Here is a 27,011-nt window from a genome sequence, read left to right as displayed (position 1 = left end):
ATGTACATATATATATATAAAGAGAAACTGGTAAGGCATACAAAACACACCACCTAATACCCCACTATGTACAATTAACAATAAAACATTACGTCTTCTTGCACTCGTTATCGGAGAGATGTGAAAAGGTTCAGCGCAGACTTGGATTCCTGTTGGGGGGAAAAAAAAAAAATATATATAAAAATGTCGCTGAAAGTGTAAAATCATATTAGTTTAGAATCAATCATCTTTATTATCGCCCCATCTAAATATAAAGTGAGGTACGGTTCAGAAAACATGGAAAACTATTCACAACCTGTCCAATGAAACAGGTCAGACACTCATTCACACACTATTCAAGCTCCCAAAAATCTTTACTCAACCTCACATACCTTATCATTTGCATATGATTTTTAGGGTAATTTTCTTTGTTTTGTTTATAAAGGCTCCAACATGCTTGCATGCATCAGCCTTGGTCACCTAATGGCAACTCTCCATGCAACTTGATCTCTGGCAGCCTCTCTATTCAGTCCCTTATCTCTGAGGTCACACTGTATGACCTCATCCCGACACTTTTTTTGGTCAGCCGCTTGTATCACTATCTTTGGCAATCATATCCTTCACTCTCTGCATCCAGTTATCATCCTCCATCCTCTCCACCTGCCCAAATCATTTCAATCTACCTCTTCTAATCACATCATCAATATTGGTACATTCAAGTCCCATCCTTCCTCACAACTCTTCATTCACAACCCTAACCCCCTCAGGCCTGTCATTCAAGAACACACTACACACCCACCTGATCATTCTCATCTCTGTATGTTTAAGTCTATGAATATCGTCCTTCTTTACTGCCTAGGTCTCACTGCTGTACAGCAATACACTCGTAAAACATGCTGCATACAACGGCCAGTTAGCATGAAGGGAGAGCCTTCTCAGTGTCAGGAGAGACAACAACTACCTAACCTTCTTCCAACCTCTCCTTACCCTTGCTACCGAGCAAACTCCAGCCCCACTTACAGCACATATTATATGCTCCTCCACACACTCATGACTCTCCAGCAAGATTAATCTTTTCCCACCTCTCTCCTTCTGTACGCTCTTCTCTGCACACTGCACACTCAAAATCAGTATTATTTTGCATCCTACTTCTAATACCACTACATCTCTTAGGCACCCACCTATCACAATCACTGCATGCCACACTCTTGTGGCAAACTGCACATGGCCATATTCTTTCTGCTATGACAGAATCACCACAAGTTCTTGATATCATCACTTGCTTTATCTGCATTATTCTCAAACTCTTGTACCCCAGTCCATTTCCCCACCTCCTAAATCTCTCCTCTGCTACCCTCTCATTCTCTGCAATCAACACCAAATCATCAGCATACAACACCTCCCACAGATGTCCAGTTAAGAAGTCACATGAGACAGCTTCAAGCACCCTGATAAACAATATGGAGCTAAAAACTAACCCCTGATGCATGCTAACATTTATGGAAAACTCATCACTTAAACTTCCGTTCACTCTCACCTTCGTATGAGCAACCTTGTATCGTAAATGACCATAATCACTTTAACCAGCCACTCTTTGATCCAAAGCTTTCTCATTGACTACTTCACTACTTCCGAAGGCACTCTATCTTCAAACTGACAAAAATAAAATGCATTTCTCTGTTCCTCTAAATTTTTCCAGAGTTATCAGGCAATGAACAATGCATCAGTGCCCCTTTTGCCTGGCATAAACCTAAACTTCACAATACATAAATCTACAAGCACACAAAAGCTTCTCAATAAACAGTAGTATGGTGACCACTTAGTAGGCAAAAATTAGCAAACACTTTTTTTCAAGTGATCACTGAATCATTAAAAGTCATAAAATGTTGAAAAGAAGACCAATACAGTATATCGAGGAGTGTTCATCATCATCATCATCATCATCATCACCTTGCCTCTTTTTGCCATCCACAGATACTGAGCTGGGTCAAACACTGTTCACTCGTCATTCATGCCCAGACAAAATATGAGAAGTAAAATGATCTGCATTAACTGTTACGGAGATTTACTTGTCTTTTGTCACGATTCTTTATAAATATGAACCAATGCCATCTAGTTCTAAACTGTTTAACCCGCCCTGTCCCGTCGACGTATGGGTACGTTGCAACATTTTGCATTTGCCAGTCCCGACGACGTACTGGTATGTCGTGCAATTGCAAGGTCCCTAATTTGCACAATTTTCAATTTTTGCGCGTGATTTTTCGTACATACACACGGGACACCTTCCTCTATTCCTCTACAAGATGCCAAGCAGGTACAATGCCTGACACCACATAACCTCCCCCCCCCCCGTCTCAGCAATTCACCTGATACCAGTGACCTGGCCAATAAAGATATTCAGGGCCAGAGTGATTCCCCAATCGAAGACAATGTGGAGGACAAAGTTTACATAGCATTAGAGGAAGAAACAGTCAGAAATGACGATAAGGTAATGTGGCAAAAGAAGGTCAGGAATGGTGATGAGTTAGTGAGTGAAGCAATGCTTATAATGCTTATATTACTGTTTGAAAACCAATATACTCTTGTACTACATATAAATTCATACCAAATAAATAAATAAATACCGTTTATGAGTGGTGTGGAATAGTTATCCTCCCATAGAACTCGTTTTCTTTGCAGCCAGCCTGATAAAAAACCCTGTAAGGAGGTACTCCTACCTGTATCGAGTATTTTAAACCTCAGGTGAGCAATTTCTCTATGAATTTTCGATGTTTCTCACCAAAAGCGGAGGTTTTAGCCAAAAAAAAAAATTTCCAAAAATGCTCGGGACTGGGGGGTATCGGAGGTGCGAAAGTGCTCGGGACGTGACGGATTAAAAAAAGCAGGGTCTCCTATATGGTATGTATAAGGAAGGGGAAGAGGGATTTTTGAGCTATTTGTGAACACTGCAGTGGGTAATAAATGGTTGTGAGGTAGATGTTGATCACCCCCAGTTTGTCTGGTTGGGCAGGTCCATCAACTGCAGGCAAGCAACCAACCCCCGCAGGACCATCCCTGATGTTCCCTTGCAGTGGACAGTGCCTTACAACAGCAAGGCACAGGGATTAATGTGGAGGTTAGGTTCCTGGAGAGCTGCTACATTTGCATCTCCATCCAGTTAACAATGCACCACCATAGGTTCAATGTCACCCTGGTATTTGGTTACATTGTTACCACCCAGCTTTGTAAATGGTTTCCCTGGTTACAGGAAACCATTAGGCTTGTCACTCAATGTAGCCATCTGAAGTGGAAAGATGAGTAATAAAGTGTCAGGATGGAAAATGAAAAGTAGAAAGAGAGGAAGACAGAGAAACAGACTCTGATGAAAGTGAAGAAGGAAGTACAGCAGACAGCACTACAACAAGTGGGTGGATGATAGTCACAACCTCCTGCTACTATGGCTGTGAGGTAGTCATCACTGTCGTCGTCGTCGTCATCATCATCATCATCACCCAGACACCTCCTTTCCCACCTAAGAGGGGGGTGAGGTACAGTCCAGAATGCCAGTATGATAGAATGAGATACTAACCAAAGATTACCCAGTCTAATGGGCTACACTCCTATTCACTCACCATTCAAGCCCCTGGAATCCTGGGTCCATCTGATAGGTACAAACTTATTCCACACATTGCTTCACATCCACCTATCAGATAGTGTCAATCTGAAAACTGTCAAATTTAAAAGGGGATGCCAAAACCTGGTCATACCCTCCTGTATACAAAATTCATCCAGTCAGCCCAATCATTTGTCAATTCCTTATCAGCTTCCAGACCCCTCTCTCTCTCTCTCTCTCTCTCTTATACTCATTTACTATAGTTATCCACCTTCTTGGTTTAACACACCCCTTCCCACATTCAAACTTGGCCAAACTGAAAAAGATACAGCACTTCCACTATCTATCTATAGCAGATGCTTTAATCTCACAAAGGATGGTCACAAGAGAACTGCCTTCATGTCGCCGTCTTCCACCATCAGGCTGCCCTTTCTCCAACTTACACTTCCTCTCATATACCTCTTCAGTCCCATCCCTTCATCTCATCCTCAGTATCACCCTCCCTCTCTCCTGCACCACCTCACTTTCATACATTGTCCTACCCAGTCTTTCAGTCTCTATTCTCTACACGTGGGCAAACCACCACATGATACTTCCAATGTTTTCTCCTTCAAATTGTTTATTCTTGCTGTGACCGGATTTTCTTCACCTTAGGAGGGTTTTCAAACTACAGGGGATAGAAACGGTCTTCATTAACTTTTTTGCTAAGGGGCTCACCTAAATTTCATGGTGGTAGCATTAATAACATTAAATTTATACATGAAAGAATAAAAACAGCAGTACAAGCAATTAAAAGTGGCCAATAAATGAGCCTTTCATTCACTCACTCCAATCAGAGAGGCATTTCCTGCCAGTGTTGTGTGTCCACATACCTTTTGAGAACGAGCTTTGCTGAAGACATTCCAGAATCGAAGGGTCTCATCACCAGCACCAGTAACAATGGCCTCACCGTCAGGAGACATGGCAAGGTACAATACTCGATACGTGTGACCCGTTAGCTTGGCCACCTGTGCTAAGGATGGATATCTCCACACCAGGATTTGGTTCTGGCTATACCCGTGTGTTGATACCTAGCATGGAAAAGGCAACAAAATTGTGAGTTTAGTGGGTAATTATTGCGCTCCAATCGGATTGAGCCGGCGAAGGTTTATATCCAAGGGGTGGTTGGGGTTCACTGCTCATGTAATGCCACTCTGGGATGAGTGAGGCTGGTCACTCTCATCTTAAATGTCAGGACCAACTGCCTATCTCCTACATTTCAAAAGCTGTTCATTGAGAAGATACAAAAGTTATAGTCAAACTTGTGCCCATATTCCTGTCAGTTCAAGTTTCTGCATGTAGCACAATATTCTCATCCCTTATCTATGCAATCTATGATAATATTATAATGCCAAACTTAAAATAAAACAGCTAAGCATGGAATAGTATGAAAAATTAGCCCCTCAGGAAGACGCGTTACAAAGACTCCGAAGCTGATGAGAATAAAAGCCTCAGACCCTCCTCAAGTGTAACGGGCAATACCTGATATGGGACCAAAACATGGCCAAACTATTTTACCTCCAGAACACACAACTTTTCAAACTGTTGGCATCATTCTTCTGCTCTAATTGTGAAATGTTTCAGCCAGGCCTAAGGTAAAAGCATAAAGAATATGTATACTGCACACATGTACAGTACATACAGGATACAGATGAATACAAAATAAATCCAGAAATGATTGGGTACTCTATTACTCAACATTCCAACAGCCAACATTCATATCCTTTACCTATATGACCAATGCCTACCCTGATACAAGTGCTTCACACTGATCTATTGATCTTTATCTAGGAAAAGATACAAAATGAGCTGAGAATTAAATTTAAAGGAGTGCAAAATATGAGGGAAAGGATATACAGTCGGCCCTACACATTCACCTGGAATGCATTATAACATCCCTTAAGAAAGGCTGACATTCGTGAATGCATGATGCCTGAAAATAACAGTACCGGTAATAGTACTTCCAACGATGGGTCCAAAGATGGGTCTGACAGTCCAACATTCTTCAGTTCTAAGTGGCTACTCATCATTCCCTCATTTCATCAGTCATTTTAATCTATATGTATCCCAGCTAGTTAATGAAAAACCAACCACCTAAGACTTGTTTAAAGTACCGTTACTCATTAAAAGTGTGAGTAGGATGCATCGATGGAAATGAGTACACACATAAGCAGGTGAGACTAACTGCATTAAAGTTAAGTAATATAAAGGAGACAGCCTTGGAAAAAAAAAAAAAAAAAACTACTTCTTATTCATATTCAACATCCAATACATTGAAGGAAAACAATTTTTCATTAAATCATTAGTTAAAGTGGAAATATACAAATACTATATACAAATTTTTCACTGATGCCCTACATTCATTAGCAGACAATCAGCTGACACTGTTTATAAGCTACTAATAAACTTGCCATGGTGCAATCGTTCCATGTGTCTCCATATCTAACCCAATTAATGCTACCTGGTATGTTTATTGTTAATTTATAATGTCTTTACGATAAGGCCAAAAAGGTCAGAACTCAGTGACAACTTGCATACAGATGTGGCTTTTTAAGATATTAGGCATCTTCCTTGCTTTCTGTACATGCATTTTTTGTCTTCATCTTTTTATTCCACGACCAATTCATGAACATAACAGGGATGCAAATGTTTATCCTTGGAAGTTCAGGGCCAACTGTGCTAATGCAGTACATACCAGCTCTGATGCATGCTTGGACCATGCAAGATTGCAAACTTGTGAGCCAGTATCAACACACTGCATGGGTTGACCAGTGAGGGTGTTCCAAAATCGAATGCATCGGTCGGCTGTCCCCCCTCCACTGGCCAGCAGCCCGTGGTGGTGTGGTGACCAAGCTATGGCTGGGGAGAGATGCCAAGTTAGCTTATGACGGTAACAATAAGTAAGTGACAAGCCAAATGGTTTCCTGTACACCAGGAGACCATTTGCCATGCTGGATGGTAACCATATAACCAAATTATGGCGTCTGGTGGTTTTGTGGGCAATTAAGGCACTCCAATCGGACTAAGCTGGTACAGTTTTACATCAAAGGAGTGGCTGGGGTTTACTGCTCACATAATGTCATTCGGATGAGTGAGGCTGGCCACTCTCATCTTATGTGTCAGGAACAACTTGCCTAGCCCTGGGCTCCTATGCTCCTCATGGGGCAACACTGGATTAGATGATGGATGAATGGAAAAAAATAAATAATAATAATAATAATGATGGTTACTGAGACAAAAGGTGACTCCAGTGCAATGTAACATCCAGACAGCCCAATCATGCCCAATCCAATGGGCCATGTTTCCATTCACTCACCATTCAAGACCCCGGAATCCTGGCTCTAACAGATACGCCAAAAACATTCACCACATTCGGTAGCTTCACATAAACGTATCCGACTGAGTCAGTCCAGACACTGCCATGTTAAAAAGGGGTGCCAAATCCCTGATCATGCACTTCTCACAACATTCATCCAGCCAGCTCAATCTCTTGTCAGTTCCCTAGCCTCACCTACTTCTAAACCTCTCTTCCTCCCACACTTATCCACCATATCTCTCCACCTTCTCCTTGGCCTACCTCACCTCCTCCCTCCTTCAAATTCGCTCAGATATACCTTTTTCACCATTCCATTGTTATCCATTCTCTTCACATGACCATACCATCAACAGAAGTCAATTGTCTCATGAATAATGGCAATTTATTATATAACCTAGGGACCGTTGTTAGTCATCAGCCTGACCTCTTTTTCTCACATATGGATGCAGTAACATTAAGGTCCATTTCTTACAATTTATTTCAGCAGCAACAGCATTAGTATCCCATCTTCTTTTTCTGCTCAAAGATGGGTATGGTCCAGAAAGCAAGAAAAGAGAAAAACATGCTGAAGAAGGAGCAAATCAAGTGTGCCCAATGAAATAGACCACACACAAAATCACTCACCAAAGTCCTCAGAAGCCAAATTCCACCTCAAGGATATACATCCACCACAAATTGACTTATGACCTACACACATAATTGTTATGGGAGAATTGTCTGTCTTTGCTTTGTGTTTCCACCTCTACCAAGTGAATTTTTTGGGCAAGAACTAACTGGCAACTCCTCTGGTGTTGGCGGGAGGTGGTGAAACACTCAGTACATCAGTGCTCGCCCAGAAGCAAGAGTGGGAGTACTGCATATGTTCCCGTCGCTCCGAGCTTGCACCTCCCTCTTTTTTCGTATGCATTACTGTTTGCCCTGTTATTTTCCTAGAGTCGAGTTGTCATGACTGGAAAGTACAGCTCAAGGGATGACAGGGTCTGTATCATTGCATGGAGGCAGAATAATGTCCCTATCAACACGATTTGTGAACATACTGGATGCGCAAAATTGAACGTCATGAATGATTCTTGCTGCAGCGCGTGGCCTGCCACCTGATGTCGTACCAGAGCACAAGCATGGCGATGAAAGGAAGAGGACGACTTCCAGAGGTACAGGTACGCTTCTGAAGAGGGAAGTAATCAAGAATCTTCGACTGACAGCAGCAGAATTGAAGAGAATGCATCCCCAGCTGTTACAAGACATCTCAATTCGAACTATCCAACACCGCTTGCAGGAGGAGCTGGGTTTGCCAAGCCGCACTGCAGCCAAGAAACTGCTTCTCACTGACCGCATGAAGAAGTAGTGCATTCAGTTTGCCAAGAAGTATGCACACTGGACATCGGATAAGTGGAGAAAAGTTATGTTTTCTGATGAAAGCACATTTCAAGTGTTCCAGGTGCGTTCTGCCAAGGTTCGTCGCCCTGCCTCCCGTAGTCGATATGATCCTGTTTACATGGTGCTGACTGTTAGGCACCCACAATCAGTAATGCTATGAGGGTGTTTCTCAGGTGAAATGGGAAGGGGAGGCCTCTACTTTCTTCCTAAGAACTTCATGATGAATGGTGGCCGGTACATTCAAATTCTGCAAGATCATTTGTTAAATTTTTTGGCTATTCATGGGTTCAACTTTTTCATGCATGATTCAGCTCCATGTCACAACTCAAGAAAGGTGACAAAATGGCTTCAGGATAATCGGACTGAGGTCCTCAACTGCCCTGGCAACAGTCTGGATCTAAATCTGATGGAAAACTGCTGGGCAAAGATGAAGAAAATCATGGCAGAGAAGAAGACACCCAATCTGGACAACCTCAAGACTGAACTGACAAATGTTTGGTGCAAAGAAATGTCCTTAGATTACTTTAGAGATCTAAGTGTTTCCAAGCCACAATGCATCCAAATGGTCCTGAAAAACAGTGGAAACATTACTTCGTATTAACCCTTTAAACGCGGATCGTCGCGTTTGCGACGCTCGGCGAAAAGGACATAACGGCGGATCGTCGCGTTTGCGATTCTAGTAAATTTTGAATAACCACGGGCAAGCAGGCTCCAGCTGGTATTGTCTATCAGCACCGCCACCCTTTAGCTACTTTTAGCACACTTGACCTTTGTGCCACTGACCTCCGTTGTTGCCAAGTATAATTTTTTTTACCCACCAATGCACCGCTGCCCGGCCACCCTCGCCGTGATATATGGCAGCGCACGGACAGCTCAGACATGTCAATCTGCGCCTTCCTCTCGCAAGCACTTTATGCTAATTGGAAACGCTTGTTTCCCCAGTTGTCACACTAGCTTTTTTTCGCGCGGTTTGCCCCTATTTAGCATCAGTTTACCGCAGTCTTTGAAGGTGACACCATGTCTAATTCTAGCTCTTCCGAGTCAGTGCCTTCCAGCCCTCCGAAAAAGGGCTTTGAGACCTCTACCCCGTCCAAACCCTTACTAGGAAGTGCTAAGGGCCTGAGTGAGTCAGCTATAGGCCTAGAATTATTGAAAGCTTCTATGGACTACGGTAGTGATGTTGCAGTGTTATCGAGCCTTGCTGAATCAGACACTTTATCGAGTGCTGAGTCTGAGGTGCAGGAAGAGACAATTCCTGTGCCTAGCACAGCCTGAGTAGATATTGAAAATAAGGGTAAAAATCTTGTAAATAATACTGAGAGTGACAGTGATACTAGTGTTTAGTTTTCTTGTACGTACTGACAGTGACAGTCTGTTGAGTGTAAATTAGTGTATGTAGTTGTAAAAGCACTGACAGTGACAGTGATTTCAGTGTAAATTATTGTACATAGTAATAATATAAGTATTGAGAGTGACAGTCACTCCAGTGTAAGAAGTTGAAAGCATATTTTTCTATTCTATGTTATGACAGTGACAGTTTGGTGTGTAGAAAATATTATTTTTATAACTAATGACAGTGACACTGATGAATAAGGCACTAAACTGACAGCGAGAGTGAAAGTGAGCGATAGAAATGAAGTGCGAGCGGCCGACAGGAGCGAGAATAAAGTGACTGGCGTAAGGCAGAATAAAATCGCGCTGTGGTGGTCTTTCTCATTCCCGCTTCACAATACTGGCAATGACAGTGATTTTTATGGCCGTAATAGTGCCATGCGAGCCTTTGGGAAGTACTATGAAGGAAAATAATGCAGTATACATGTTTTTAGCTGTGAAAAGGGAAATGTGTTTTCAGTGACGGGAAGACCGCCGCCGCGCTGTATGTCAGCCATACGCTCCGTTGATTGTAGCCTTATTTTCAGTGCTTATTGTACAAATACGGATTCCAAACTACCTGTACGTTGTAGTATAAAGTGTACTGTGACAGATTGAGGCTGTGGTAGAGGGGAAACTGGGTTGCTGGAGGTGTGAAAGTGAAGACTTTGTTACCCAACTTTGCAAGTCTCCACAAGTCCTTGGGTAGTCCACGAAGGCTCAATACCTGTCTCAAGAGAAAGCTGAATGTAAGTACTATATGCCATAAAAATTTTAATGTTCTACGGTTAATCTCTGATTTTTGGCAAATATTTTCCCACAGGTACTCAGACCGCGATACAACCCCGCCACACGAGGGGGGGTCGGCTGTCCACGGCCGCGTTTAAGGGGTTAATGAATGGCATTTCATGAACAAACATTGTGATATACTATGATTTCTGTGTTTTTTAATACCTTGTGGGGGGAGGTCCTAAGTCAATCTGCGGTAGCTGTAACCTTCCCGACATAAGCACTTTACAATACCTAAGTAGCATAACAACAAGAATAATACACAACACAAATGAGTAAAATAAATGAATCACAGAAGTGTCTCCATCCTTTGCTTTCATCTTCATTTAAGGGTTAATGCTGAAACCTACTGCCATACAACTTTATGTAGCTTAGTAGAGACCTCATAACGAAAGTGTCAGAACTATCTTCAATAATCTCATTAATATCATATATTCAGCTAACTTAGGGAACAGCTTGTAAGAAAAAAATCACATTGTGTTAGTCGATGGTCCCTGACACTAACACTTGAGACAAATAATAAATTCCAAAATCAATTTCATTTTAGTACATATACCAGGGCTGGAATAACTAATAAATGGATCACTACCTTTGCAATCATGATCTGTTATTGCAGTAAGAATAAGACATATGGAAAGCATCTGCACACTCCTTTCCTTGTCCTAAAAAAAGAATACCTTAGTTAATCATGTTTATGCAGGAATCAATATTCTGACTATATGCCTGGCAAAAAAAATACAGTAAATACAGTAAGTTAAAAAATAAATAAAATACATTCTAGTTACGAAAAGCAGTTAACCATAGGTTTGTACTTGGGTTGTTTTCATTTAAGTCTTGGTCATGAAGCATGCTTAAGTCTATCTACAACCAAACACCATAGGCCCGCAAGGGGTGGCTGTTTGTATTTGAGTTGGTTGTTTTACAGGGAGGGGTATTAACCCTCCACCAACCCACTTGCTGACACATAGGGAACACATATGGGTTGGTTACATGGTTACCGCCCAACGTTGTAAATGGTTTCCTGTCTTACAGGAAACCATTGGGCTTGTCACTCAATGTAATATCACCTGAAATGGAAAGAAGAGTAACAGAAAGTGACAAGAAAGATGGGAGTAATAGGTGGAGGACAGACACAAAAAAAAAAATGTTAATGATGAAGGAAGAAATAAGCAGCACCACACCAAAAGTGTGGATGATGGTCACCACCACCTACTGACATATGTGCCTTGATTAATAATCAAATCAACCTTCTAATCTCACTGTACTTTGCTACCATCTGATCTGAAAGAGGTTAGACTCTGCATCAGGTTAGAACAAATGCACTATGGCAAATCCTTGCCTTGCTGCTTTTACCTAGTTACAAGAGGCAAGTGACCCTAAGGTTGTTATAGTCAGTTTGTTTTCATCTAACAAAACATGGCTACTCCCACATTAATACATGGTGGCATGAAATTTGATGTGCCTCAGTTATGAGGTAGGACAGTTTTCTTGGTTACAAGTCTAAATGGCTACCCAATTTACCTTCACCTATCTGCTTGATGTAGGTAAAAGAGGCTACTGATATTTGTCAGTTTGGAAAACACGTGCTGTTTTGACTCAGGGCTCCAGTACACTAGGCAGCATTCGCCGTGGCACAGAAGACGGCACTTTTTCTTAGCTTACTAGGCATACATACCATACTTAGATCTACTTAATCTTATTGTCGTATCATTTACAAATGCTCCAACATGCTTACATACGTCAGTCTTGGTCAGCTAATGGCAGTTATCCATGCTACTCAATCTCTGGCAGCCTTCCTATTCAGTCCCCTACCTTTGAGGCCACACTCTGACCTCGTCCCAGGTCTTTTTTGGTCTGCCTCTCTCACCCTACCCCTGATGCTCACTTCTCACCCTCCACACCCAATTGTCATTTATGCTATTTATTAATTTCTAGTCCTAACATGGTTTACCTCAGTAATATAAAAGGGGATAAAAATGTGTAATACCACAAAGTCTAAGCCACCTAGAATTGGGTCCCCTACCAGAACAAGGTAACACAGCCTCTCCCACCTTTAACAGCTGCATTATGTTCAGTGTAGGTTTGGACTGCAGTGAGGGAATGCAGGTTCCACACAAATAACTTGTTGTCGTTACCCCCTGATGCCAGGTATTGACTGTCTGGAGACCACTTTAGCCCACATACCTAGAAACACAAGTTATTCTGTTACTGTTTTACCCATAATACAGTAATTCCTCATTTAACTCACTGTCACTTAACATTTTTATCACAATAAACCTGTCAATCAACGAAGAAACACTTTTCACAGAGCACACCAATGTCCAATACTAAAACCAATGTTCAATACTAAATGGTCAGCATGTGCAGTGAACAGTCAGCAATGATGCAACTCACACTAGCGTTATCTCTTAAAACATCACTTAGTTTTTAAAACTGCTTATGGATTATCACATTCAATGCATACAGATACACTTAAAACATACAGTGCATCTGAAACACATCTTGAGCCTTGAAATTATTTTCTTAACCACAAAAGAGGGTAATCATCCTTGCTGGACTCTAACCTTCACTTAAAAATTATCCTGACTCAACACGGTTATTTTCTGGCGCATATATAGAGCGTTATATGAGGAATTATCATACTCAGATGTCTTCAAGATAGAGAAATTCCGTACAACAAAATTACTGTATCAGACATATGAAACCTCCATGATTGCTGGTTTCAGCATTATTGTTTTTCTTGATCACAGTTTATTGAAAAAATGCACAACCTTCAATACTGTGGGTAAAATCACATTGATAAAAGTTAGCTACGAGAAAAACTAGGGAAAATCAAAGGGAGCCACAGAAATACCTGGTACTGCATTTTCCTTGCATCCTTGCAATGGAAGGAAAAAAAAATCAATTCATGGAACACCAATAAAAAACAACTTAAAGGAATTACCATTTTTGTTTTTGGCATGATAAAAATTTCTTACTGCATTACATCCTTCCAAGTAGCTGTTAACCCCTCAATGGCCGCTGCCGTTGAGCGACGCTTTACCATTTGCTAGTGACGTCGAGTTAGTGTGAGCTATTGAAAACTAAAAATAATTATGGGAGGGGAATGAAGGTCACTGGTATGTTTATCTGACCCTACTCTACCATCCCAAGCACCCAGGCAGACGTTTTCGCCCATATGTTTACACATTAATGGCACAGGCGGAGTGAAATACAGTCAAGTTCCTTACGGCGTGGGTAATTGGTTCTGGAACAATCACGCGCCATAGAAAACCGTGCCATGGAAATAATTAAACTTATGGGAAAAAAGGAATTTGGTTCTGGACATCTGCCCAAAGTTCCCCTTCTCACCCCACTTTTCCCCATTTGCCCCCACTTTACACAGGCACACAATCAAGCAATCAGTCAATGCATGCATTACGCATAACAATACGCACAAAAAACGGGAGGGTGATCAGCCTTGTGTCTACTTGGGCATAATAAAGTCATTCGTAAAAACATTACGAACTGGTTAGGGATGAAGCACCTATCTCTGAGCTAAGACGAAGTATAATGCCTCCCATCATCATCATCTTGTATAAAAGAATGGTTATTAATGTGTTAAATGTAAGTTTTGTTGACACTTGAGCATACAAACTTTATCAAATAAACTTCTTCAATCAGTGCTTGACCAGGCAGCCTCCGCCATCTTTAATGTTTTGGTCGGTCAGCTGATCAACAAAACCCACATTTAACAATTTAATAATAATTCTTATATACGTGATGATGATGATGGGAGGCACTGTACTTCATCTTAGCTCAGAGGTAGGTGCTTTGTCACTAACCCGTTCATAGTGGTTTTATGAACAAACCTATAAACTGGTCACGATACCCAAAGAATCTTTAATGTTTCATTACTTAACACAATGAATTTGGTGAAATTTAACCTCCTCATAAGAGCAAAAAAAGTCCACAGTAGCAGCACTTGTAGTATGGAGCTGAAGTGGTCGCCATCTTCTTTGTTTACAAACAGGGGAGCGCACCGACCACCAGGGGAATTTGCCCAGGCGTTTCAAACATTGCTGCACCGCCACACCATGGGTATTTTATCCACGTGGTTTGTTTTTTTTTTGGTTCTGGCACCTTGCCATGTCATAAAAAACTGCGGCATGGAAGTCTGTGCCATAGGCAACCTGACTGTATGTGAATTTAATGATACCTTCTGCGAATCATAGCGAATCACAGGATGGGTGTAAGAAGCTAAAAAATACATTGCCAGTTGCGCTTGACGATTCTCTTTATATCTGTAAGAAAAGAAATCAATTTTAGACCTTTGAAAAAAATGGTGCAGTCAATGATAACCTAATTATGGCATCTGGTGGTTTAGTAGGTAATTAAGGCGCTCCAATCGGATTAAGCCTGTGCAGGTTTATATTCAAGGGGTGGTTGGGGCTTATTGCTCACATAATGCCACTCACTGCCGAGTAAGGCTGGTCACTCTCATCATAAATGTCAGGACCAACTTGCCTAGCCCCGGGCTCCTACGCTCCTCACAGGGTAACAAAGGATTAGATGACAATGATGATGATGATGATGAAAAAATGGTCCCGGGGCCAGTCAGGGGAGCCCGCAAATTTCTGAACCCACGGCCACTGAGGGGTTAGTACACCATTCTGAACAGGATGGGTGAGTGAAAATATACTTGAAGATATGGGCAGCCGGTGCAGTAGTCACTGGGTAGCTACATAAATGCCATGTCTCATGGCAACTGGCTGCCACAGGAAGCAACCCCAAATGTAATAATGTTGTATGCACTCCACACTCACTTATAAAATGCCTCAGTAGATACCAGCTATGAAAGTAAGCTTCTGATTTTACTGTGGTAGTAACTAAGAATAAACTGAAGTACTGACAGACTCATTTATCAGTAAACTTAGCCGAAGAATGAGAAATGTTATGGGAAATGTCACAGAGTACTCACAAGAGCGGATACTGATGATTAGGAATGGTTAATTATGAGAATTCTGTATCCACAGACAAAATACACCAAGAGTGCTGGCTCACACAGTCAGACTATAAGAAATATTAGACAAAATGGTTGTCTGGTTCACAATCAAGAGTAGAAGAATAGGTGTAACCATCGCTGATCCACTTCCTCCAGTCTTTTTAGGGGTTATTATTCAGGTATCAGGCAAAAATGTGAGAGGAAACTCGTGGACCCTGAACCAATTATGTTAATTCCCACTGACTGTTACATGTGGCTATTGCACGCTTTTGTAATTGTGACAGTTTGGTGGCCTGATCAACTGCAGTCAAGGAAGTTTTATTGTATTCAGACAACCAATTTCGGTAAGGCAAATTATCTAGAACACACCCATGAAGGACGGCATATTATCGGAAAAATAAAGTGTCAAGGAATAAACCTATACATACATAAATAATTGGAAATGGATGAAAAACGAAGGTAAGAGGTGTTACGCGATACAGCATGACAGCTGACTGTGTAAGGTGGAGCAGAGTAGCGCTTGTGGCAACTTATCACCAAGCACGTTGTGGGGCGTGGCTAGTGGACTTCCCACTCACTCGTTTTCTTCACCACTAAACACTAACTTTATCATCTACTATGTTCTTTGTCTTCATTTTGTATTTTGCACACTACAAACTGTATATAAATGTACAATTTTTCTAATCTTAGGTATGTATTTTATATTTTACTTGTACTTTTATCACTAAAACACATGCATTTATTTACAACTGTTCACTTTTTGCTTACTATTTCTTGAGTGTGCGATAGTCCCAAAAGCATATCACCCAATTTAACCACAGAATTACCGGTATGACAAAAAATGGCCAAACGTTATGCAATGTTGCCTGCCTTCTCACGTACAAACGTTATGTAACAGCATCCACTTTGTAGGGGTCAAACCCTTCCACTGGGTAAAAAAAACTGTAACAGTCAACTCCATTTCATCCCCTCTGAGGCATAGGAGTCCAAGGACAGGCTACTGATGTCTAGTATATTTAAGAGTAAATAACTAGTCTACTTCCCCTGGTGACACTGCATGATCAAAAAGCCTTCAGTCACCTCCTAAGACAGAAAATATAAAATGCTGGGAATCCTACAGTCTGGGGGTAATCCTCAAAAAGCAAATGATGCTTGAACTGAACAGTAAATACACATGAACAATGTCACACCTCCTGCCTGTGACCTGCAAGCCTTCTGTCAGGAATAATACAGGGGGTCCTCACGTCCCGCTGGAGGATGAGCCTGTCTCTGGAGCCTGAGGAGAGCACATCACCATTCCATGCCAACGCCCCAACTCGTGCAGTGTGGCCGTTGAGTACACACACACGCTTATTGCTGGCCACGTCCCATACTTGCACCAGACCCTTATGAGTACCCACTGCCACCTGGCTTCCCTGTACACAACACATGTAACTTTTATACTGTTAGGTGGGTATGTATACAGTATACCAGTAAATATTACAGTACATTATAATCTAGCTGTTAAGGCTGAACCATGTGTCAGGGCACAACTAGTGGGCTCCTCAATAAACAACTTTCCAAATGTGAGAACAATTCTCAATTTCAACAATTTATGGCACCACTGTATAACACTGCACAACAGTAGTTACTTGCAATGTCTAAGTATATTTACAAATGAGCCAAATAAAACAAGAGCCATTGCAATACAGCAGTGTCATTGTCTGCCCCTTTTGACACTTTTTTTCTGTACAGTCCACTATAAATTACACAAAATTGCATATTTAACCTTCAATGCTACCTATAAAGCTGCTTTGCTTGTTTTCTCCAATGACAGTACCACATGTATGGAAAAAACTGACTTAGGCCTATAAGAAATAACTGTACATTTCTACATGATTCTGACTAAAGATTACTAAATTTACCTCAAATCTGGAAAATGATACAGAATCAAACAATTCTACTAAGATGCAGATTCAAGATTTTATCTTTATAATAAATGGACTACATGTAACTCTCCTGCCAACAGTCAACACCCCAAGAACTACTTGACAAGCCCTCTCACATGAAAAGGCTTTAAATGACTAAAAGTGAGATAGGGTCATGACAAAAATAATAATAATGATCATCACATATAATCTACAAAATTATTCTCCTACCACATTTCAACATTACTAGAACTGCAGAACTCACCCTCTCACACCATAAGACTGAAGTGACTGGTGAGACACAGGTCCCAATGATGATGACAACAATGATAATTAATGTGACAATGATTATGATTATGATGACAATGATGATAAAAGGCCAAACTCACCCTCTCTGACCACGAGACAGATGTAACAGAGTCCCCATCAAGCGAGAGGTCACAGAGGCGGGTGACCTGAGAGGTATAGGCTGACCAGAGGTAGACACAGTGACCCAGACCCACAGACAGCACATTCTGTGAGCTCCAGTCCACAAGGTTGAGGTAAAAGTCATCTTGGAGTTCTGGGGCGTCCAATACCTGCGGCATACAATATTACTGTATATCCTTGCTATAAGTTGCTCTTCTGACGCTTTATTGTGCCAGCTTCTGTGTCTGTCAGTTTGTTTATCTGATTCGCTACCTGCTTGATTATTACTCTGTCCAGTGTCCACTCACCTTCATTTCTTTCTATCTTTATCTGTCTGTTGCTGTCTCTACATGAAACCCTCAGTAATTCCACCATTTAATTACTTACTATGAAAGGGATACTGGAGAGGGAAAAATTCCTGTGGTGGCACCAGTATACACAATCAATTTTACATTTTGGTAATACAAATGCCCCTTAACTCCTTCCCTATCCCCCTGCAAGGAGGACGGTCTATTGCAGGAGAGCAGCTTCAGCCTGCAGTCCACCAAGTTCACATTCACATAAGCAAGGGGTTGCAAACACTATTATTATTGTTACGAAAGGTCTCTCAAAGTTAAATACAGTAAACTCAAAAGCTAACAAGAATAATAATAAGGTGATGTCTATCTATCTATCTACTGTCTGACACCTTAATCCTGTACGAGGTGGCCACAAACAAACTGCCTCCACATCGCCCTGTCCCAAGCCATTTCACTGCCTTTCCCCCACCTCACTTCCCCCTTTCTCATATACCTCTCCACTCCATCCCTCCATCTCATCCTCAACATCCCCCTCCCTCTCCCCCTCTCCACCTAACTCACATAAACTCTCCTCGTCAGTCTCTCACTCTACGTCCTCTCCACAGAGCCAAACCACCTTAATGTATTTCTCCTAACGTTTTCTATCACATCCACATCCACACCGCAACGTTCCTTCACTTCCTCACTCGTCAGTCTCTCTCTCCATGTAACTCTACATGCTCCTCTCAAATAACTCATTAACATTGCTCTCACTCTTGATTTGTGTTTTTCCAACAAGGTCTCAGCTTCACTTCCATATGTTAAAGTTGGTATCACAATATCATCATGCAGCAACTTTTCCATTTCCATGCTCACTTCCCTGCTCCTTATCACTGTTTTCAAAGAACCAGTAATCTTTCTTCTTTGTTGTACCCTTTCATGCACTTCAACCTCCAAACTTCCATCCTTACTCATCACACTACCCAAGTACTTAAATGCACTCACATTTTCCATTTCGTCCTTATCCAACCTCACTGTACATTCAGTGAGCTCATTTCTCTCAACCATAACTTTACTCTTCCCTACATTCATCTTTAAAATCCATTTGTAACACACTCTCCCAAACTCATTCACCAGGCCTTGCAGCTCCCCTTCATCCTCACTTAAAAACACAGTATCATCTGCAAACAACAGTACAGTTCACTACCCACACGCACTGCAGCCTTAGCCCCCTCATACATACTCTTCACAGCATTCAGCAACTTCCCATTTACTCCATATATTCTTCATATTCTCCACATTCCTTGTCTATCCACTCTGATAAGGTGATGTCCTTGGCTGATGTTTACTTTCTTGAACATGATCTTCTTATAAATACTGTTGTGCACTCACTACATAAATACACTATGCAGACACTGCTCTTTCTCCCATTCCAAAAGTATCATATACTTTGTTACTATTTAGTATCCCAACTACTGCTCTTAAGATTATATTCTTAAAATTTCCTTCTCACTTAATGTCTGTGTTTCATACCTGCACATAAAAATGGTTAGAGTACACTCCCTTCCATTACTTCCAAGCCAACAAACCTATCCCACATATTATTATTCAGTTTCTACTCACATATCTTCTCTTAAGCACTGCCTCTCACTTCATCATCAATGCCTTCATATTCATATACAGTACTACTTTCCCAAGATATCTAAACATTTTCACTAACTAAACTCCAACCCCTTTTTCTATCATAGCAACAACACTGACCTTGAACGGTATCTTGGATATCTTCCGAGCTGCTTTTCTTGGTGACCTTAGTAGTTTCTGGCTTTTGGCACTTACTGGAGACAGGGAATAAGGTGATAATGCATCTTCTCTTTGATGGTTTTTCCTTGGTGAAAACTGCATATGCAAGACAAAATAAAACATACTTTAGTTAGGTTGGTCTATCTATCTATCTATTGCCAGACGCCTCAATCCCGTTTGGGGTGGCCACAAACAAATCGCCTCCAAGTCGCCCTGTCCCCCGCCATTTCACTGCCCTGCTCCCAACTCACACCCCCCTCTCTCATATACCTCTCCACCCCATCCCTCCATCTCATCCTCGGCCTCCCCCTCCCTCTTCCCCCCTCCACCTCACTCACATACACTCTCTTCGTCAGTCTTTCACCCTCCATCCTCTCCACATGGCCAAACCACCTCAGTGTGTTCCTCATAACGCTTCCTATCACATCCACATCCACACCACAACGCTCCTTTATATCCTCATTCGTCAGCCTGTCTCTCCACGTGACTCCACAGGCTCCTCTTAAATAACTCATTTCCACTGCTCTCACTCTTGACTTGTGACCTTCCAACAATGTCCAAGCTTCACTTCCGTAAGTTAGAGTTGGTATCACAATACTGTCATGTAGTAACTTTTTCACTTCCATGCTCACTTCCCTGTTTCTTATCACTGCTTTCAAAGAACCAGCAACCTTTCTTCCCTGCTGTACCCTTTCAAGCACTTCACCCTCCAAACCTCCATCCTTACTCATCACACTACCCAAATACTTAAACATACTCACATTTTCCTGCATAATGGTGTAACTGCCATAACTGGTCCTCAATTAAAACCTAAGATGCACCTAGGTGCAACACTACTTTATGTGAAATAACTATGTGAGAAATGCTCATGGTTCATATGACTCATGGATGATCAAAAATATTATACAGATTTATCCTCAAAGCAACTCCACACAGTATCATATAACCATGATACAATACGATACTATCTAACAATCTATCTATCTATGGACGGACGCCATAATCCCATAAGAGGTGGCCGTTTGTCTTTGCCTTATTTGCTTTAAGGGGAGGGGCATTAATCCTCTGCCAACCCACTTGCTGACAAGTAGGAAACACATATAGGTTGGTTATATGGTTACCACCCAGCACTGTAAATGGTTTCCTGGCTTACAGGAAACTACTAGACTTGTCACTCAAGGTAAAGCCACCTGAGAAGGAAAGAAGAGTAATAAAGTAACAGGAAGGATGGGAGAAACAGGAAGAGGGGAGGGCACACACAGAAAATGAATGATAATGGCAAGGAAGAAGTAGGCAGCACCACATCAAGTGAGTGGATGATGGTTGCCACCATTTAGCACAATATGATCAATTTAAGGAAAATGTGCGAATTTTTCAACAACTTAATACCGAAATATCCATCCATCCATCATCCAATCCTATGTTGCCCCATGAGGAACGTGGAAGCCCGGGGCAAGTTGGTTCTGACATATAAAATGGGAGTGACCAGCCTCACTCATCCCTGAGTGGCATTACATGAGCAATAAACCCCAACCATCCCTTGGATATAAACCTACACAGGCTCAATCCGATTGGAGCGCCTTAATTACCCACAAAACCACCAGGCGCAATTATTTCATTATATGGTTACCACCCGGCACAGTAAATGGTTTCCTGGCGGACAGGATACCATCTGGCTTGTCACTCAGTGTAGAGTCACCCACAGGCATAAGGAAGAGGAAAGAATGAAAGAAAAATAGACAAAAAAGGGAGTGTAAAGTCACTCTTAGGCAGAAGGAAGAGGAAAGAATGAAGGAAAGAAGGACAGAAGAAGATGGAAGGATGAGAGGAAAGGGCAGACACCCGAGAGCAGCACTACATCGAGTGAGTGGATGATGGTCACCACCACCTACCACAATATGATCAATTTAAGTGAGGAAATGGTGCAAATTTTTCAACAACTGAATACTCAAATATTCATTATCATCTGGACCTCCTTTCCCACCCTTGGGCAGGGTGAGGAGTAGCAACGTTCAGACAGCCCAAATTTGCCCAATCCAATGGGCCATGTTTTCATTCACTCACCATTCAAGCCCCCGGAATCCTTGCTCTATCTGATACGCCAAAATCATTCACACGTACTGTAGCTTCACATACACGTATCCGACAGAGTCAATACTCAGATAACTTCAAATAAAACAACTTTAAAAGTGGACTAATAATTAAATACATGCCAACATAAACAGTAATGTAAGAGCTAGCCAAGGCAACTTATATGGTACAGAATGGGACTCTAAGGTGACATGAGGTCTTCCTGTACTGTATAAAATCAAGGTAATAGTACAGGAAGTGCTGGGGAGGGATGCCTTTAGCAGTGGCATTTACATAACCAAGTGACTCTACTATTGTACCCAGTTATACTAAAGTCCCTCAACTCCCTCTGTGTGGTGGACTGCAGAAGGGTAATTTTAGTCTGCAGTCCAGTGAGTTCATGTCCAGCTAACCCTGGGGCTATAACAACAAAACAATAAAACAGCATGCAACATAATAAACAATGACATATGATTTATCCAAGGCAACTCACATGATAAAGATTGGGGCTCTGGATGGGAGAGAGAGCACGCCTCTCATCAGGAGCATCCCTGAGGTCGTCTATGTTAGTACCCAGCAACTCATTTCGTAGGAGAGTTGTGTACGCAACCCCATCCTTGCCCTCACCACCCTCACGACCTTTTCGCACCTCACTGCTGCATTTGTTGTTCTCCTGACGGACATACCATAGTGTTACAATTACAAGTGATGTTACAAAACAAAGCAATGGGGGAAAAAAGCACAGAATCAACATCAAAATAATGCTAAAGACACAAGCATGATAAAAATAATAATAATAATAATAATCTTAATCCTATTTGCCACTGATATGCTAGGTGGGAAGGTTCGAGAAAAGGAAAACACCAAAAAGAGAACCATAAATGTATCATACAGTGACACAGGCCATACCTACAGTCACTCGTCACTTAAACTATTGAATTCTGTTTCACTCCAGAAACAAAAACCTTCCACAACATTCCATACGATTATTTATTTTTTTTTTTATTTTTTTTTTACCTGTAAATACAAGGCAATGCTCCTCACCTGAATCAGGGCAAAGTTGACATCCCAATTAGCACCCACTCGTGTGGGGATAAATCTGTCTCCTGTACGGTCTTTGCTTGGTGAATTTATTGATAAATGAGCAGTAGGACGCCGTGGCTGAAAAAATATAAAAAGCATACCATTATTTCCATCATCCTGAACTCTTTCTCTCACTTAAGCTTTTTCAAATAAATAAAAACTCTTAAGATTGCATCCCAAAATACTGCACAGGCAGTTTTCATTCCTGTATAAATTACTGATGTATTCCAAAACATCACAGCTTTCTCCATACACTTGTACTGTAAACTGGGAGAAACTGACAAATTTCCTTTTTCAACTGAAGTGGTGAATTAACAAGCAAATTTTCCACAATATACTGTGGACCTAAAACCAAAACAAGAATGTCGAAGATGGTTCCCTGTAACACGGGCTTACTGTAAAAAAAAAAAAAAAAAAAAAAAAAAAAAAAAAATCTGCTTCCTATCTTCCTGTGTGCATTCAGTATCATGTTACCATGCAGTATTATGCCACCTTTCTTACCAATATGCAGGATGACTCCTGTACTCAACTGTTCACTTAAGAATGACTGGTAATTTATTCATGTGCTAGTGGTACTATACACCACCTATAAAATATAATACAGTATGCCTTTAATCAACTGTAAGTAAACAAAAATCTATTGCACTATATTGTATCTGGCACTTTTTTCTCTTGGTTTATAGATTAGAAAACAAGAATAATTACTGTGTACATATCAGGCTGCTACTGAGCATTAACTCTCATGTTCAATAATGGATAAGCAAGTTTCATCATAATTTTTCCTCTCTCACAAATACTATAACTACGGTACCCTATAGTAATACCTCTGAGTATACCATTGTAATTTACATTGCTAATGTTCTTTTTTGCATGGAAAATAAAAAACGGGGGAGATGCTTGGGGACTGGACGTCATGGGCGAATGGAAAGACAGACTGCAGAAGACAGTTTCAGACCTGACCAGTTTAGCATATAAAAGACTTAGAATGTTAATCAACTCTTGCATTAGAAAACTGAACAGAAAAGAGAAGAGACTGTGAAGCTAGAAAGGTGTTGTGTGCCTGCCATAATGAGGAAAAGATGCAAGCAGAGTTTTAAATATCTGTGACTAATGAAATACCAACTGTGATGGAAGACTTGAACAATGAGAAAGAAGATGAGAGGAGTCAGTAAGAAGACAGGAGCTGTTGAAAAGCAATGTCTCTGACTCCACCTCTGTAGAACTGCTGCATAAGGTGATTCCCCTCACACTGGCGAATAAGGTCAGCAACTGTCCACGATTAAAAGAAAATAGAATTGGTTCAGCACACCAAACTTGTGAGTTGATTTTGCACAAGAACTATTGTGATTTTCCCAATATGGATCATGAGAGAAGGGACAGCTTGGATACTGGGAAATTAAGAACTGACTTGTATATTGCTGAAGTCTAAGGAACAGGTCCTGTGAATGACTGCAGCAAGATGAAATACAGAGGAATTAACTTTATCTGACATTAAAATCAAAGTTCTTTTTGTCCTAAAGAAAAATATACAGCATACTGTACTAATTAAAAGCCTGCTATGCCATAACCTCATCTAGTACTTGCTGTAGGGGCAGGTGTGATGGTGTTGTGAGAAGCTAGTAAGCCTTACATGAGCTGACAGGACTAAATGTAAGATGAGAAGGACATTGTTGGAGGAAGAGATCTAGTAAAAGAACCCTGAGGACCACCACTAGCTATTGTAGTTTTAGAAGAACAGAGGCCATCTGCAACTGCAGCTATAGAACATCCTGTTTGGTATGGTATGGATATTTGAGAGGGAAGGGACAAATACGATAACATAATCAACAAGCCTGCAGTATGGTAATGTATAGTCCATTAGACTTGATCGGACATCATCAAGAAGCCTTGTGCCGTGTGTAAGAAACTGCCAGTGAAGTAGCCCTGGTGGAATCCACACCAACATCAGAATGGGTATCAAAAGAAATGCACCTCAAAATATTACCTAGATTTTGGACATAGGCTAAAGGAAACTGGAAATAAAGAGGGCAGGGAATGGTCATTCTTATTTGACAAAGGCTGAATGAGTAAAAACTTCCTTCCAGAAGGCAAAATGTAAAGACAGAAACAAACTGAGTTTGCCCAGGCAGGGTGATAGCAAAGGAAACAATTCTTCAGAACATGAGAATCGATACCACCCAGATCATATGCCTTACTACAGTTGAAGCCTACAAGGGCAGAGAGTACCGGTACATCTTTTGAAGCGATATTAATGAAAAAGTCAGAAGGGAAGATGGGGACAAACTACCAGAATCATCCCAGAGTATGGTTAGATGCAAAAATCTCAGCAAAGTTCTGCTGTAAGAGAGTAGAAAAAATAATAATAACAACAATTAGCAAAGTTTACCCATATCAAAACAATAAAAAAAAAAGCAAGACTGTATCTCTTCTAACAACTGTCCTGGCAGAGCATGAAAGCAGACAATTTATTACTCTCATGAGATCATGTACTTACAGAATGTGGAGATGTAGGAGAATTGACAGGGCCATTCTGCTGACGCAATAAACGTCGTTCATATTCTCGGTCCATCCCTGGCAAGAGTAAAGAATTACGGTATAGATGATACAACTTACTGTAGCCTATATGGTTAGTTAAATAATCTCGCTTGACAGACAGGATACATAGCACAGGAACAGGATTATCCTTTCATCTAAAATATGGACTGTAAAGTAGCCTACCACCGGTAACTTAAAAGTGATGCATGATAATCCATTACAGTATGGAACACTGCTTATCAAGATGTGCAGATGATACCACCTTTGTACAGATAGACAGACAGGTATAATAGCTTCTTCTGCAATGCAGCTAGCTAATGCTTATAATTTTGCTTGTGTGCAATATGTCTAACTTCTTTTCACTTCTTCATTCAAAAAGCTTTACTGTAACAGGATTTCAGCTTTGATATTACTAGTTTCATGCCAAGGTATAAAGTGCCAGAGAGTTACACTGTAGCCTACAATCAGTAAGACAAATGAGGACATGGAGGAACTGGGGATTTTTTCACAGTATTTCATACAGTACCATGGAGCAGCAACATGTAAGTATGGAAGAACAGCTAATATATAAAGCGTACGAATGAAGGAGCATGACCATTTACAAACTATCACTTTAAATGTGTTGGGCAAAAATTTGTTTCAAATGGCTGAGATGATTTACCAAGCAGGCAACTTGTGGATACTTCAGTCATGCACTCTATGACCTCTCTTTTTTGCTGAGCCTTCGTTTACGGTTTGAGAGGATAACTAAACCAGGGCGATGAAAGATGGAGAGAATGACCCAGCCAGGAAGTGAAGATGGGAGAATGTAAGGCAGTGAATGGGACGGACAAGAACCCAACAATAAAGGTATTCCCAACGTTCCTCTTATATCAACCTGGCAAGTAATACCAACTTCAAGATTTGTGAACTCCAATTAAAGCAACAGGACAAATTAAAAAAAAAAAAAAAAGCATGATGAAGAGCTTTTGAGCTTATTGTGTCCAGCTTCAAGATGTTTGAGTTGACAGCTAAATATTTACGTTCTTTTCTAGTAAATATATACATCCTGACGGTAATCAAATACCCTAAGCAATGTTCCGAACCTTGACAGATATATCTCACCTCATAAATGGAATCCAGGCATACCAGGACAAAACTAAATGGAATAATACCAAAGTAACGGACAACGTAAACAAGAGAAACAATATGGCGTCTGTTTTGATTTCTGGCAGGACTCCTCCGATTTCTTCCCTTTCACAAGTATTATTACTATAAAAGTTATAATATTGCTTTATAGTAATTATACCGTTGATGAGGTGTGATGGTATTTCTCATATATTTCCCTTAGTCATACTAAAATGTAGAATACATTTACACTGTTGCGACATACCTTTCTCATTAACACTTTCGAACGAAAATACTTGACGGTAGCCTGTCTTCCGTACTGAAGTTCTGTATATCTATCTATCTAGTCAGACGCCTAAATCCATGAAGGGATGGC

At 41.0% G+C, this 27,011-nt stretch overlaps 1 protein-coding gene across 1 annotated transcript; it reads right to left on the bottom strand.

The window, feature by feature from the left end:
* fzr (fizzy and cell division cycle 20 related) lies at positions 1-26,712 on the bottom strand. Its single transcript, XM_080270064.1, has 11 exons — positions 26,633-26,712; positions 25,488-25,564; positions 22,955-23,071; positions 22,404-22,583; positions 19,802-19,936; positions 17,744-17,932; positions 16,638-16,862; positions 12,515-12,647; positions 6,306-6,469; positions 4,444-4,641; positions 1-149 (listed from the first exon to the last, which is right to left on the bottom strand). Exons 2-11 carry the CDS (start codon positions 25,560-25,562, stop codon positions 108-110), a joined length of 1,458 nt encoding a protein of 485 aa, XP_080126190.1. The 5' UTR covers positions 25,563-25,564; positions 26,633-26,712; the 3' UTR covers positions 1-107.
* Positions 26,713-27,011: the final 299 nt, after the last annotated feature.

The sequence above is a fragment of the Coenobita brevimanus genome, chromosome 39 (assembly GCF_032717465.1).
Source record: "Coenobita brevimanus isolate Jiangsu-jjx chromosome 39, ASM3271746v2, whole genome shotgun sequence".
In the NCBI taxonomy this organism is placed as follows: domain Eukaryota; kingdom Metazoa; phylum Arthropoda; class Malacostraca; order Decapoda; family Coenobitidae; genus Coenobita; species Coenobita brevimanus.
Note: the sequence above shows the minus strand (reverse complement) of the source record. Positions and strands in the feature narration are given on the sequence as shown.

Bases quoted from the DNA above. Each gene is read 5' to 3' on its own strand.
- fzr (XM_080270064.1), bottom strand. From the start codon at position 25,562: ATGGACCGAGAATATGAACGACGTTTATTGCGTCAGCAGAATGGCCCT. The intron at 19,937-22,403 runs GTGAGTTGCCTT...TTGCATATGCAG, and splicing joins AGAGCCCCAATCTTTATCAT to TTTTCACCAAGGAAAAACCA. The intron at 150-4,443 runs GTATGTGGACAC...TCCCCCCAACAG, and splicing joins GCAAAGCTCGTTCTCAAAAG to GAATCCAAGTCTGCGCTGAA.